The 12,744-nt window shown below is 40.9% G+C and overlaps 1 protein-coding gene across 1 annotated transcript; it reads left to right on the top strand.

Annotated features, from left to right (window-relative positions):
• The first annotated feature begins 109 nt into the window (after positions 1-109).
• On the top strand, positions 110-11,695 carry LOC311059647 (N-lysine methyltransferase SMYD2-A-like). The gene is made up of 12 exons (XM_084077661.1): positions 110-585; positions 2,812-2,875; positions 4,582-4,692; positions 5,105-5,165; positions 6,721-6,836; positions 7,457-7,527; positions 8,127-8,229; positions 9,262-9,372; positions 9,663-9,789; positions 10,531-10,705; positions 11,161-11,269; positions 11,405-11,695. The coding sequence occupies exons 1-12, from the start codon at positions 416-418 to the stop codon at positions 11,534-11,536; spliced, it is 1,350 nt and encodes a 449-aa protein (XP_083933787.1). The 5' UTR covers positions 110-415; the 3' UTR covers positions 11,537-11,695.
• Positions 11,696-12,744: the final 1,049 nt, after the last annotated feature.

Genomic DNA, 12,744 nt, shown 5'->3' with positions numbered 1-12,744 from the left:
GGGCACCTGTTGCCCTGTGACACACCCATTGTGTAAAAAAAAAAGCAAATGGGGCGGGGGAACAGGCTAGAGAGATGACCTAATTTAAGCCCAGGGCCAGCACTAGGCCAGTAGGCCACCCCTTACATTGCTCTGCTATTGCACATGGTTACGTAAGGAGTTGCAAACCTCCCTGTCAAAAGCACATTGGATAATATGATCTACTGACAGGGCGGACCCTGGCACCCCCTTACTGACATCCTTGGTGATCGTAGCGACGGGGCACGTCGTTTGTCACACATGCAGATGCTGTGAACTGTAACTTGGACCCTTGGTGACGTGACGGAGGGGACACCACCAACAATCTATCTTCGCTTATACCTTGTGGAATAAAGCCGCTTCGACAAGGCACTCGGGGAAGACCTTGGAAGCAACGATGAAGGAACAAATCGAGGGAATCGAGATGTTCGACAGTCCTACTAAAGGACGAGGTCTTCGGGTGACCAAGCCATTCAAAGTTGGAGAACTTATCTTCACCTCCCCGGCGTACTCTTGTGTCCTTGCCGTCGAAGAGAGGGGAAACTACTGCGATTGCTGCTTTGCTAAGTATGTATTTATGTGGCATGCATGCATATTCTAACTTGCTATTTCCTTTCTATGTGCATTAACAGGCCTTGTATGTTGTAGGCTACACATCCGAATGATTTGTGCAGTTCGTACACATGCGTAATTGGAACATCAATAATTAGACCACTACTACCCTACAGTTTATTGTACTGTAGTTCCTGACAGTCCAGATAGCACATGTTCAACAAACATGAATAGCATTCAACACAGACCACACTCACTGCTTCCCTGTCAAGCCAGTTCATTTGTGAGAGTGAGAGATTCTTAATATAGACTAGTAGAAACCCCATACTGCATTCCACAAACTAAAATGTCATGCGTAATCTATATTTAGGAGATGTGGCTCATCCTTCGCTGTGTCACTGATGTGCAGTGCATACAGTAGGTGGTTGACTCCAACACTCAGTCTAGCAATGACATGAATGGTATATAGGTCTACATAAAAAGGCCCTTACATGTTTTGTCTATAAAGTACAATTTATTTATTTTGTCAAACACAGTGTTAAATAGCTCTATATACTTTAGTAAACAGAAAATGCATTTTCAGGTTGGTATACCACCCAATTGTATCCAATCAGGAGAGAGAACACATAGGGCAGGATGAACAAGTAAACTTGGAAGTGATGAGCAGAAAAAAATGAAACTGTAACTCTGAGTACCCTTTTCTTTTGAAATTTTCAACCCACCTGAAAATATTATTTTTATTAAAGAACTGGAAAGACGAGGGGCCCCTGTTATTGAACAAACAATATTCATCTGAATAGTAAATATCTTATTGCTCTCTGGTGTCCATTTTCTTTTTTTTTTAATACAAAATGAAATGATTTTGTCAGGGCTAGTATGATACTTTCAGAAAAGAATTGTGCATTCAAAACGTGATCACAATAGGCCTCAACTTTTGGAATAGGCTATCTGACTCCAGCATGATTGAACAGGCTTTGTTGCAAACACACACACCATTTACTGTACAGTAAGTGCATATTGTGTTTCTGGAGTAATCTTTTGTTAAGGTCCTGCTTCGTAAGTGCAGGTGCATGATTTCTCCTGAGAACACGTTATATTGATCACAGTAGAAAACCAAAACGAGCACACACTAGTCTGTATAATGCAGTTTGCCGGGTGCACAGGCTCACAGAGATGCACAATAACAAAATAAAAGTCCTTCTGGGCATTTTAATTCATGGATGCACAGACAGCATACACGGGCGCATTACGGCGTCAAGCCTTCCTCACACTGTATATCCACACAGATCACACCTATAGGCCATACAGTAACATTCTGAGTGCTATAATTTAACTCTGAAAGTATACATATTTACCCTTAAGGGTCTGTTTAATATAAATGTAATTTAAACAAATGGCTTTGTAAGATAACTAGTGTGATAATGTGATAGTCATTAATGCAACAAAGACTTGACAAATGACTGCATACATTATTTGGTGATTGTGTTTATAAAATTGAATCCTGTAAAAAAGCTTTCACAAAGTATAACAATGTCACTGTGTTTGGATGTATGGGGACAAAAACATTCACCTTCTTTTATGCACCTTCCCAATGCGTCACATCGCACAAGCTCACATCATTGTGAGCTTGTACATCGGCTATTTTCAAATGGCCGAAATGTATAGGCCTATAGGGCTGAAGTGGTTACTGTATGTTTTGTAATAATAATCTAAATCTACAAAGTAACTAAAGTTTTCAAATAATTGCAGTGGAGTAAAAGTACAATATTTGCCTCTGAGATGTAGTGGAGTAGAAGTAAAAGTATTGAAAATTGGAAATACTCCAGAAAAGTAAGAGTACCTCGACATTATACTTAAGTACAGTACTTGAGTACATGTACTTAGTTACTTCACACCACTGCCTATACATTGCTGCTGCTATGCACTGTTTGGGATGATTGAAATGATGTAGGGCTGTTGTGTTTGGTGGAGCAGACAGCTGGTCTACCATAAGGACAGCTCTAAGTAGTGTGTGTGTGTGTGTGTGTGTGTGTGTGTGTGTGTGTGTGTGTGTGTGTGTGTGTGTGTGTGTGTGTGTGTGTGTGTGTGTGTGTGTGTGTGTGTGTGTGTGTGTGTGTGTGTGTGTGTGTGTGTGTGTGTGTGTGTGTGTTCAATGTAACCATCCAAGAGCATATATATGTACAATAAACACATATGTTGTAACATGCTGCTCATTAAAACCTTATGTTTGTTTATTCATAGGAAAAAGCGCTTGGCAAAATGTGGAAAGTGCAAGAAAGCCTTCTATTGCAATGTCAACTGCCAGGTAGGAAACGAGTGGATGAGGAGGTGGAAGAAGGGGGTTTGGCTTTGTTTCATGTCTGATACAGAACACTTCTGATTGAGTGTAAAACAGAAACATAGAATGGAATGTGATTGATCACACATTGAAGTTCACCTTTGGTTTCACTGTGGATCAATGAGAAACAAAACCCAGATTTCTTGGGTCCTGATCTTAATTTCCGAGCGTCCTAGACCAACGATTTTATTTTTCTAATCAATTTGAAAAACTTATTTGATAAAAGTTCATATTTGAGAACATTTTACTTATAAGTCAACAAATAGATGTAAATAAAGAAAAATAACTTTTTGATAAGATTGAGTAAAATTAATGGAACAATTAATTTGAATTATACAACTAACAAGGAAACAAGTCAATCTACACACATGAACTGAATGTCATTTTATTTAACCACTCTACGTGGCTATGCCCACAGTAGACATGCAAAGATCTGATTCAGGTGGAGAAGAGATTCAGTGGGTTAATTAAAAATAGCTTTGTGTGTGCCAAACAGAAAGACATATTGTAGGTAAAAAAAAACACAAACAAATGGATAACAAAACAAAAGAAAGGCCACCCACCCTTACAATACCAAAGGCTGTAATGTTAACTAACCCATGTTAAAACTAGTTGTTAAAACAAACTATAAAAACACTACACATTTTTAAACAATTGGCAAAGTGGCAAACACAGAGGACTGGTGTTGTTTTGAGGCTGGCTAGGAGGTAGAGAGACAGCTGTGGACATCTTTATAGTCGACAGGGGCCAATCACCAGCTAGTTCCACCTAGTATTTAGCCAATAACACTCAGCCACCATTCACACCAGCTGGTACTCAATCAGTCACTCCTCACCACTCATTCACAAACACACAGGGGGGGGGGGGGAGACATACACAGGGCAACAACACACATGAAAATACATACATGACCCTAGGTCATAACAGACATGAAGATGCAGTATGAGAAGAGGGTAAGGAGGGACACGGGACAGTCAAGGACAGGGCCAGTGTTGAAAGCTTAGCATTGTGTTGAGTGGCATTACTGGCATAGCACTGTACTGTACATAGCATAGCTTAGACGCCCTATAGACCAACTGTTAACGCATTCAATCCCAGAACGCATCTGTCATTTTAGATTTCTTTGGCTATATTCAAAAATAGCAGATCTACAAGCTCATAGCGCGGCATACATATTTTTTTAAAGCGATTTATTTAGTTTTTTAACAATTTTGTTTTTTAAATAGCCAAATTAATCTTAAAACGACACGGATGCGTTACCGCTCTTAAGCAATCATGGGTGAGTGCCAAGCAACATGCTTGTACGGTTACTTTCATGCTTGTACACAAAAATACTGTACATAAATGAAAGAAAGACATCCACAATTAATGTTATAACCGACTTCAGCTGTGTTTACACACCCGATCTACTATGTGGTTTACAGTACCTCAAAATGGCTGCTGTGAAAAGGGTCAGTGTATGTCTCAAGCATCATGTGACTTGAAAAATAATTGTGTGTGTGTGTGTGTGTGTGTGTGTGTGTGTGTGTGTGTGTGTGTGTGTGTGTGTGTGTGTGTGTGTGTGTGTGTGTGTGTGTGTGTGTGTGTGTGTGTGTGTGTGTGTGTGTGTGTGTGTGTGTGTGTGTGTGTGTGTGTGTGGTGTGTGTGTGTGTGTGTGTGTGTGTGTGTGTTAGAAAGGGGACTGGAATATGCACAAGCTGGAGTGCTCAGCAATGATTGCGTACGGTCCGAAATGGTGTCCAGCAGAGCCAGTCCGCCTGGTGGCCAGGATCCTTGCCACAAAGGTGAGTGGGGGGGGGGGGGGTCTTTCTTTTGAATTTTCGAATGCTTCCGTCATACAGTCTGGAGCACAGAAGCTCCCCCGCTTCCGTTTTGTCTTTACAGTCGCGCAAATCTGAATTTGTAATAATATGAAGCACAAGGTCAGAGAAGTATTTTGGCCTTAAACCATTCGGTGCTCTATAAACCAGTAGCATTTTGAAATCAGTTATTTGACAATTCTTCTTCTTGATATGTGATGGGTATAAGTACAGGTAACTTAAAACTGATGAACTATATATATGCCATCATTTAATTGATTTGTACTAACTGATGTATATAGAAGTAACCTTTGTGCATTCTTTTTTTTAATAAAGATATTAAGAAGTGTAGAATTTTTGCCAATGTTTAATTTTTTGCAAATGCTTCTATCTACAGAAGGCACAGAAAGAAAGATCTGCATCTGAGAAGCTTATACTGATGGGAGAGATGCAATCACGTAAGGGATCACTCAACAGAAACACACAAACACACGCACATTCGGCGTACAATCTGTGTTAATGTAATCCATTTGTAACTAAGAGAGAGGAAAAATGTATCCAAATGGACCCTTACTAGTCCATTCAGTTCCATTTACACTCTCAGAGTTGAATTAACAGACACACCCTGGATTTTACCGCGTACAGGAGGGGTGGGCAACATTTTCGGGCACGTGAAAGCTGTTTTCCAAGGCTGCTGTGATCATTCAGTGTCAGACAGTGAAAACCACCATTGTTTTTACGTCTTGCTAAGCTGCCAATTAGAATAATACAAGAATAGAATAAGTCAATCATTTAATAATTAAACCTAACAAAGAACGAGTCAATAATATAATATGAATAATAAGGTGAATAAATTCTGACTATCTGGGCAAAACGTTTTATGCACATCCAAACATAATAGTTGTTTTGGATCAATTGATCTCCTTTAGCCCAGTCTAATCACAAGATAAACAGAAGTGGTTGTTTCCCACCCCTGGTGTGCACTATGAGGAGCAGCACAGTGGTAATGTTTTCATGGCAAGGGCCCCAGAATTAGCAGCGTCTCTTCTTCGACTTCAGTTTACAGGTGAAGTGATACTTTGCCTACCCGAGCACTGTATCCATGCTGTGAATGACGACGCAAGTGTCATTCATTCATGCTGAACTAGTATGTTAACTGCGAGTAGCAAGGCGACGGCTGGCTATATTGTTCTCTCGCAGCCACAGACTTTACACAGGTAGGCTACAGTCAGCTCAGCGGTGAGAGAGAGGGAGAAAGTGGTGCCGAGTGGCCTGCAACAAGCAGCGAGAGGGAGTTGGGGGAGGGGGGTGGCGGCGTAAGAGGTACTGTAGTTATTTTTCTGAAAATCATGTTGGGGGCCACAGTGGAACCCTTTCAGGGCTGCATGCGGCCTAGCCCTGGTCCAGAGCGTTAGTGAGTTCTCTCTAATGCCCTGCCAGGCGCTGGGCTCTGCGTTTGTACAAGGAATTCCACTGCCCTGTGAGGGCTCCAACAGTATAGTGAAAATAAACAAAACCATTTCGCTACACACCTAAACAAAGGCTGTTTTGTGATGTTGAAAGTCTGTTCTCGGAGGTGGGAAGCCTCTCAGCACCCCACCTCCTCTGTAAAATACACATTTTGGCCAGAAAATAAAATATTTCACCGTATGGAAAAACACTTTTTGGTTGCTCCACAGTGCCATGTACAGATCTGGTCAATGGATTTTTTCTATTGACCAGATTTTTTTCTTCCAGTGAAATATTTTCTTTTCTGGCCAAAAAGTGTATTTTACAGAGAAGGTGGGGGTGCTGAGAGGCTTCCCACCTCCGAGAACAGGGCTACATGCGGCCCTGAATGTCAAAAGACCCCTGTAGTATAGACACATGGGGCACTCCGGTGTTAAAGTGGTTAATACAGTGGAGCAGTGTATTAGTGTAACCGGCCTATTCTGTATTTATATTCTTTGCACACAATTTTTACACCTTCAGTTAATTAACACTGTGTATTTTACTGTGTATTTTACAAACCAGACGTGGAAAACGACAGGAAATCTATTTACGAGGCTGACATCGCCAGTCTGCATCACTTTTATTCCAAACACTTGGACTTCCCTGATCACCATGACCTGCTTTCAATCTTCTCCCAGGTAGTACTTTTACTTTACTGGAGTATTTCCAATGTTCAATACTTTTACTTCTACTCCACTACATCTCAGAGAGGCAAATATTGTACTTTTACTCCACTACAATTATTTGAAAACTTTATTTACAAGTTGCTTTGCAGATATAAATTATTACATTATAAAACACACATTAACCTCTTCAGCCCTATTTTATACCTAGGCTATTTGAAAATAGCCGATCTACAAGCTCACAACGCGTCGTATCGCGACGCGCTGTGAGCTTGTAGATCGGCTATTTTCAAACATTTTAGTACATTTAGTTTTGGTACTTTAAGTATATTTTGAAGCCAATTCTTTTGTACTTTTACTCAAGTAACATTTTGAACACAGGCCTTTTACTTGTGACAGAGTATTTTTATATTGTGGTATCGTTACTTTTACTTAAGTAAAATATCTGAGTACTTCTTCCACCACTGTCTAGCACTCATTGATTCTGAAACGCTAACCATCTGCCAACAGTTTCACAACTAACTCACTGCAGATCATTACAAATAAGAAGAAGACGAAAATAACGACCAAATTGTTATCCCACAGGTGTGAATACATTAGTAGGATTAGTAATGATTTCTCTCTCTGTGCTACAGGTTGGCTGTAATTGCTTCAATGTGGAGGATGAGGAACTGAACCATAATAAGGGTCCTGTAGTTTACCCAGAGTAAGAACACGCACACGCACACACACACGCACACACACACGCACACGCACAGTTAAACCCTCATCAATGTAACCAAACCCTATATACTTAGCATGTCAGTAAACCATTCAAAAAAGCCATGCTACACTATGTCTTTCAATGTAAAAAACATAAAAACAATGCCATGCTACACTATGTCGTCCAATGTAAGAAACATTAAAAAATGCCACGCTACACTACAGTATTGTGATAATGTGTGGTTGTCACAAAATGCCATTAAGCTACACCTGGACTTGTCTCATGGCACACCAGTGTGCCTCTCCACACCCATGTGAGAACCTCTGCCCTAGAATAGGTTGTTTATACAGTAAAGATTTTATTTTATTACGGATCCCCATTAGCTATAGTGCCATAGCAACCAGCTAGTCTACCTGGGGTCCACATAAAAACACATGCAAACAAATAAGAGTTGCAAATACAATGTTGTTGTTGTTTTTCAAACATGGAAGAGAGAGGCATGAATGAAGTCAGTAACATACAGTAACACTCTCTCTCTCTCTCTCTTTCTCTCTCTATCGCTCTTCTCTTTCTCTCTTCCTGTTTACCCTCTCTCCCCTCAGTGTTTCCCTCATGAACCACAGCTGTCTACCCAGCGTGGTTGTCACGTACAAGGGAACGGCAGCAGAAATACGGGCGACACAGGATATGAAGCCTGGTGATGAGGTGAGGAGAGGAGACAGCTGCACAGGGATGTATTTGTGTGGATGGGGGACAATGCATGTGTTACAAGCTGGGGTAGGGCAGTGGTTTTCAACCTTTTTCATATCAAGGTCCATTATTTATTCGGCATTTGAGCCACGGACCCACCATTTGATGAGATTTAAACTCAGACCCAAAACTTTCAATATTTTGTTATCGTTGGATACAATTTTGTCCTCAATTCCATGCTGTATTGATGTTGGTACCATAGGAGGCAAACGTTTTCTTTTCTACATTCTCTTAATTGTTAGACTTCTTGCAAATTAAGTAATGAAGATGTTTAACAATAATTGAACTCTTGAGAGCGTAAAATGAAACCAAATGGACCCGTAAGGGTCCATTTGGTTTCATTTTACGCTCTCAAGAGTTAAAGACCTATAAGGGTCCATTTGGTCACCAACCCTCCATCATTTCGCTGGGGACCACCTGGAACCCCCTCAAGGACCACTGGTGGTCCCCGGACCACTGGCTTAGAACCACTGGGGTAGAGGATGATGGGACACATTTGCCATGAATATGTGTTGAACCAGATTTCCTTGTAGATTTAAATAAGTAAAGTAAATAAGTAAGCAAGCGTTGTAGATTTGATAAAATGAACCCCCACCCCCCACAACTCCCTGTCCCAAACAAGACCAGAAGGGTGTTCCCCCAGAATTGTAAAAGTTAGACGCAACATAACAGCTGATTAAAGAGGCTGCCAGGGTTATTTTTAGACCCATGCACCATTTGAACCAGCTGGTCTTAACCACTTTAAACCTGGCATCCCTATTTTGGGCATATAGGTGAAAGTTTCCAAAGATGTACTGTACAACATTTTCTAAAATGGCAAAAGAATTGCATATCTTTTGTGAGTGTCTTGTAAGCCCGTGCGGGCTGAGCGTCAGTCTTTTTAGACACTCCAGATAAAAAAACAACTCCTTGGCCCCAGAATTAGATTAGGAAGAGAAACCTGAAGTACTATTCACATGTCTGTGTGTGTTCCTGTGCCTTCCAAAGATGCTGATCAGCTACATAGACCTCATATACACGACAGAAGACAGAAACGACCGGTTAAGAGACTGTTACAACTTCACCTGTGACTGCCAGGAATGTCAAACTAAGTCCAAAGTAAGTCATGAAAAAGCAAGACATATGAGTGACATACAGTTCAGTTCAGAAGTTTTAGTGTCCAGTGACGGAATTTGGAAGTGCAAACACAGAGTTAAAAACATTAGAGCAAACCTGGGATTCCCTAACCTTTTCAACTCGAGACCCAAAAGAGAAATTTCTGCACGGGACCCAAATGTGCAAAAATACATTATTATTATTAATCACTATGTCACTTTAGGGGCTCCGTACTTAAGCCCTATTTATCAGAAAATTGACTCTAACATGTCATCTTCTCTCCTTGGTCTCAGGACGAGGCCAAGCTCAAAGTGCGTGAGCGGAGTGATCCCATTAAGCCAGACGTCGTCAGTAACATGGTCAGCTTCGCTAGGAAGGCCATTGGACGGTTCCGAACAGCCAACGAGAGCAACGAGAAAAATATCCTTACGTAAAGATGAGGGTTTTCACACCCACAACGGCCTGCGTTTTAGACCATGCGCCTCCTTCTGTTATTGATTGGATAAATAGTGCTTGGAGAGCGGAGACATGCTGTACCTGTTCTTCAAAAGCCTATAGTGTTCCTCTTTCGCATTGACTTTCAAAACCTAGTTTTAAGTTAAGAGTAAGAGGACTTGAACAAACAATATACTGTGTACTGAACAAACTGTATGCACATGCACTGAGACAACCTATACTTGTTCTGCAATAGCCTCTTTGCTCTGAAAATGTGCTCAAAACCAACATAAATATGAATATAATATTTATAATACATCCGACTTATATAGGCTTTTCTTAGTACCCAAAGTCGCATTACAAAACGAATTTTAAAAAAAAACTTCATTAGGAGCAGAAAGGTTAAAAGGCTAAAAACATTAAGCTAAGACTAAGAAGCAGAAAGGGAGATTTGGTTTGAGTTAGGTGGGGAGAGCAAGTCTGAAAAGGTGGGTTTTGAGGGAGGCTTTGAACACGGCAAGAGTGGGGGCGGCTTTGATGTGAGGTGGGAGTGGGTTCCAAAGGGGGGGGGGGGGGGGGGGGGGGGGGCTACAACTGAAAAGGCCCTGTTGTCACCCCAGGTGCGTTTATTAATTTGCTTTGGGGAAGTCCAGGAGGTTGGCATCCACCTTTAACAATAGCTTTTCAGGTTCAGCCTGTGCCATTGCATCCTTGACTCTCTTGCACCCCCTAGCGAGTTAATGGATATGTGTGAGCTGTCCCTGGACAAGATGGGAACCGTGTTCGACGACTCCAACGTGTACATGCTCCTCGTGATGAACCAGGCCATGGGGGTGTGTCTCTACACGGACGATTGGAACGGTGCGATCCACTACGGCGAGAAGATCGCACAACCTTTAAGGTAGCCTACTACTACGACTGTCAGGAATGGCCTCAAATCTCCAAAACTGGAGGGAGCGAGTCATAGGGCCAGAATTTAACCAAAAATATATCAAAATCGATATACAGGTTAACTGAATAATCTAGAACCTTTAAAAAAAAAACATATATGTTTTATTATATCAATGATTTGATTCAATTTTTTATTATCGACAGAAAGCGATTGCGTGATTAACCACTTGACCATGTAGTATACTTCAGTGTACAATGGTGGCGTATAGAAGAGAGAAAATAGCCGATCTACAAGATCACATGCTTGTAGATCTGCTATTTTCAGTATTTTCATCTTTTTTATAATTGTTCATTAATCGTAATCGAGAAATAATCAGGATATTGATTTCATAGCCATATCGCCGAGTGTGTCATACCGTTACATAAATATATAATGGCTGTGCAAATCCTCCTTGTCCTGTGCAGTGAGCTGTATCCACCATACTCTCTGAACGTGTCCTCCATCTGCATGAGGTTGGCTAGACTCTACGTGGGCATGGAAAAACCACTCATGGGCATGAGTTATCTCAAGAAGGTAATGTTTAGCACACAGTGGGTTGCTGAGCATTTAAAAATACAGTGCTTCAGTTACTAGCCTATATACAATACAGTTGCTACATATCAACTTACAAGCCACAAATTGTGTGTGTGTGTATCTGTGTATTTACAGGCAATATCCATCATGGAGGTGGCGTATGGGAAGGATCATCCGTACCTGGCAGAGCTACAGAAAGAGATGGCAAAGCCTGGGGCACTGCTAAAAACATCCAGTTTACACCCAATCTATTCACTTATAAGATAAGTCATAAACTACGGAGGGCTTCAAGCTAAAATCAATACCTTTTGGGAGCACAGGTTCGTGGGGTGGTCCCCAGATGACATTTAAGTGACAATTTAAGACCTTCATTTGTAATGAACAAACTATACTATAAAAACTGGTCAAACATTCACCAATTTGTCAAATAACGTAAGAAAGAAAATAGCCGATCTACAAGCTCACAACGCCGTTGTGAGCTTGTAGATCGGCTATTTTCTCATTATTTATCTGAGTCAAATAAAATGTAATGACTCAAACTACAATTCCAAGTGCTTGTCAGGGTGGGGGGTCCCCAGTTCAAATATGATTATTTTTGGGGGTCACGGCCTGAAAAGGTTGAGAACCGCTGCTTTAGCCTATTCACTTGTTTAAAGTAACATAGCTATACCCATATGAACTGCATAGACTCCTGTATTGGAGAGTTACAGAACAGTATGGGCTATGTCTTACTTCTTAGGTACTGAAGTAATGTTTACAAATGAATGACAGTTTCACCTTTTTGTACGTATTATGACAGTATTATGCTGCGTTCAGATTTCAGAATCATTTTGTAATGCAGATTTTAACATTGTGTGTTTGAATGTGAAAATAAAAATCAACACTGCTGACATTATGGAAGTGGTTTGAACTCTTATTGAAGTTTACTTCAGAACTCTATTGTTGTGTTTGGCATGTCAGCTGTATCCTGTCTTTCATCAGTCTGTAGCGCACGTGTGTACACACACACACACACACACACACACACACACACACACACACACACACACACACACACACACACACACACCCAGAGTCATTCCTTACAGCAGGTTATTAATGATTACAGTATACAGTATATTCATTTAGAGGAATCACTTCTTAGTTCAGGTAACGTGTTGACACTGGAGGAGCAAGCTGGACTGGTTTCTTCAACCACACACCTTGTAGGCAGGTGATAAGGAAGCACTCTGAATGAGAGAAAATGTACTCATGTTTATATATATATAAATAGATTTGATTTTGAAACATTTTAGCCTCACAACTCTTGTATCGATTCAAGATGGATGGGGGGGAGGGGTAGTTAGGGGTCAAGTGTCTTGCTCAGAGGCACTTGAGCTGAGTATTGAACCAGGGACCTTCTTATTGAACTTTAAAAAATGTCATGAAATTCCCTCAAGGCATTCCTAAGATATGGTGCTCACGAAGTTGGGACG

Source organism: Gymnoscopelus microlampas, assembly GCF_963454915.1.
Source record: "Gymnoscopelus microlampas genome assembly, chromosome: 14".
Lineage (NCBI taxonomy): Eukaryota > Metazoa > Chordata > Actinopteri > Myctophiformes > Myctophidae > Gymnoscopelus > Gymnoscopelus microlampas.
Note: the sequence above shows the minus strand (reverse complement) of the source record. Positions and strands in the feature narration are given on the sequence as shown.

What these genes read in the sequence shown, in the direction of transcription:
- LOC311059647 (XM_084077661.1), top strand. Translation starts at nt 416, where the DNA reads ATGAAGGAACAAATCGAGGGAATCGAGATGTTCGACAGTCCTACTAAA. An exon ending in ATATGAAGCCTGGTGATGAG is followed by an intron (nt 8,230 to 9,261) that starts GTGAGGAGAGGA and finishes TGCCTTCCAAAG; the next exon opens with ATGCTGATCAGCTACATAGA. An exon ending in AAGATCGCACAACCTTTAAG is followed by an intron (nt 10,706 to 11,160) that starts GTAGCCTACTAC and finishes TGTCCTGTGCAG; the next exon opens with TGAGCTGTATCCACCATACT.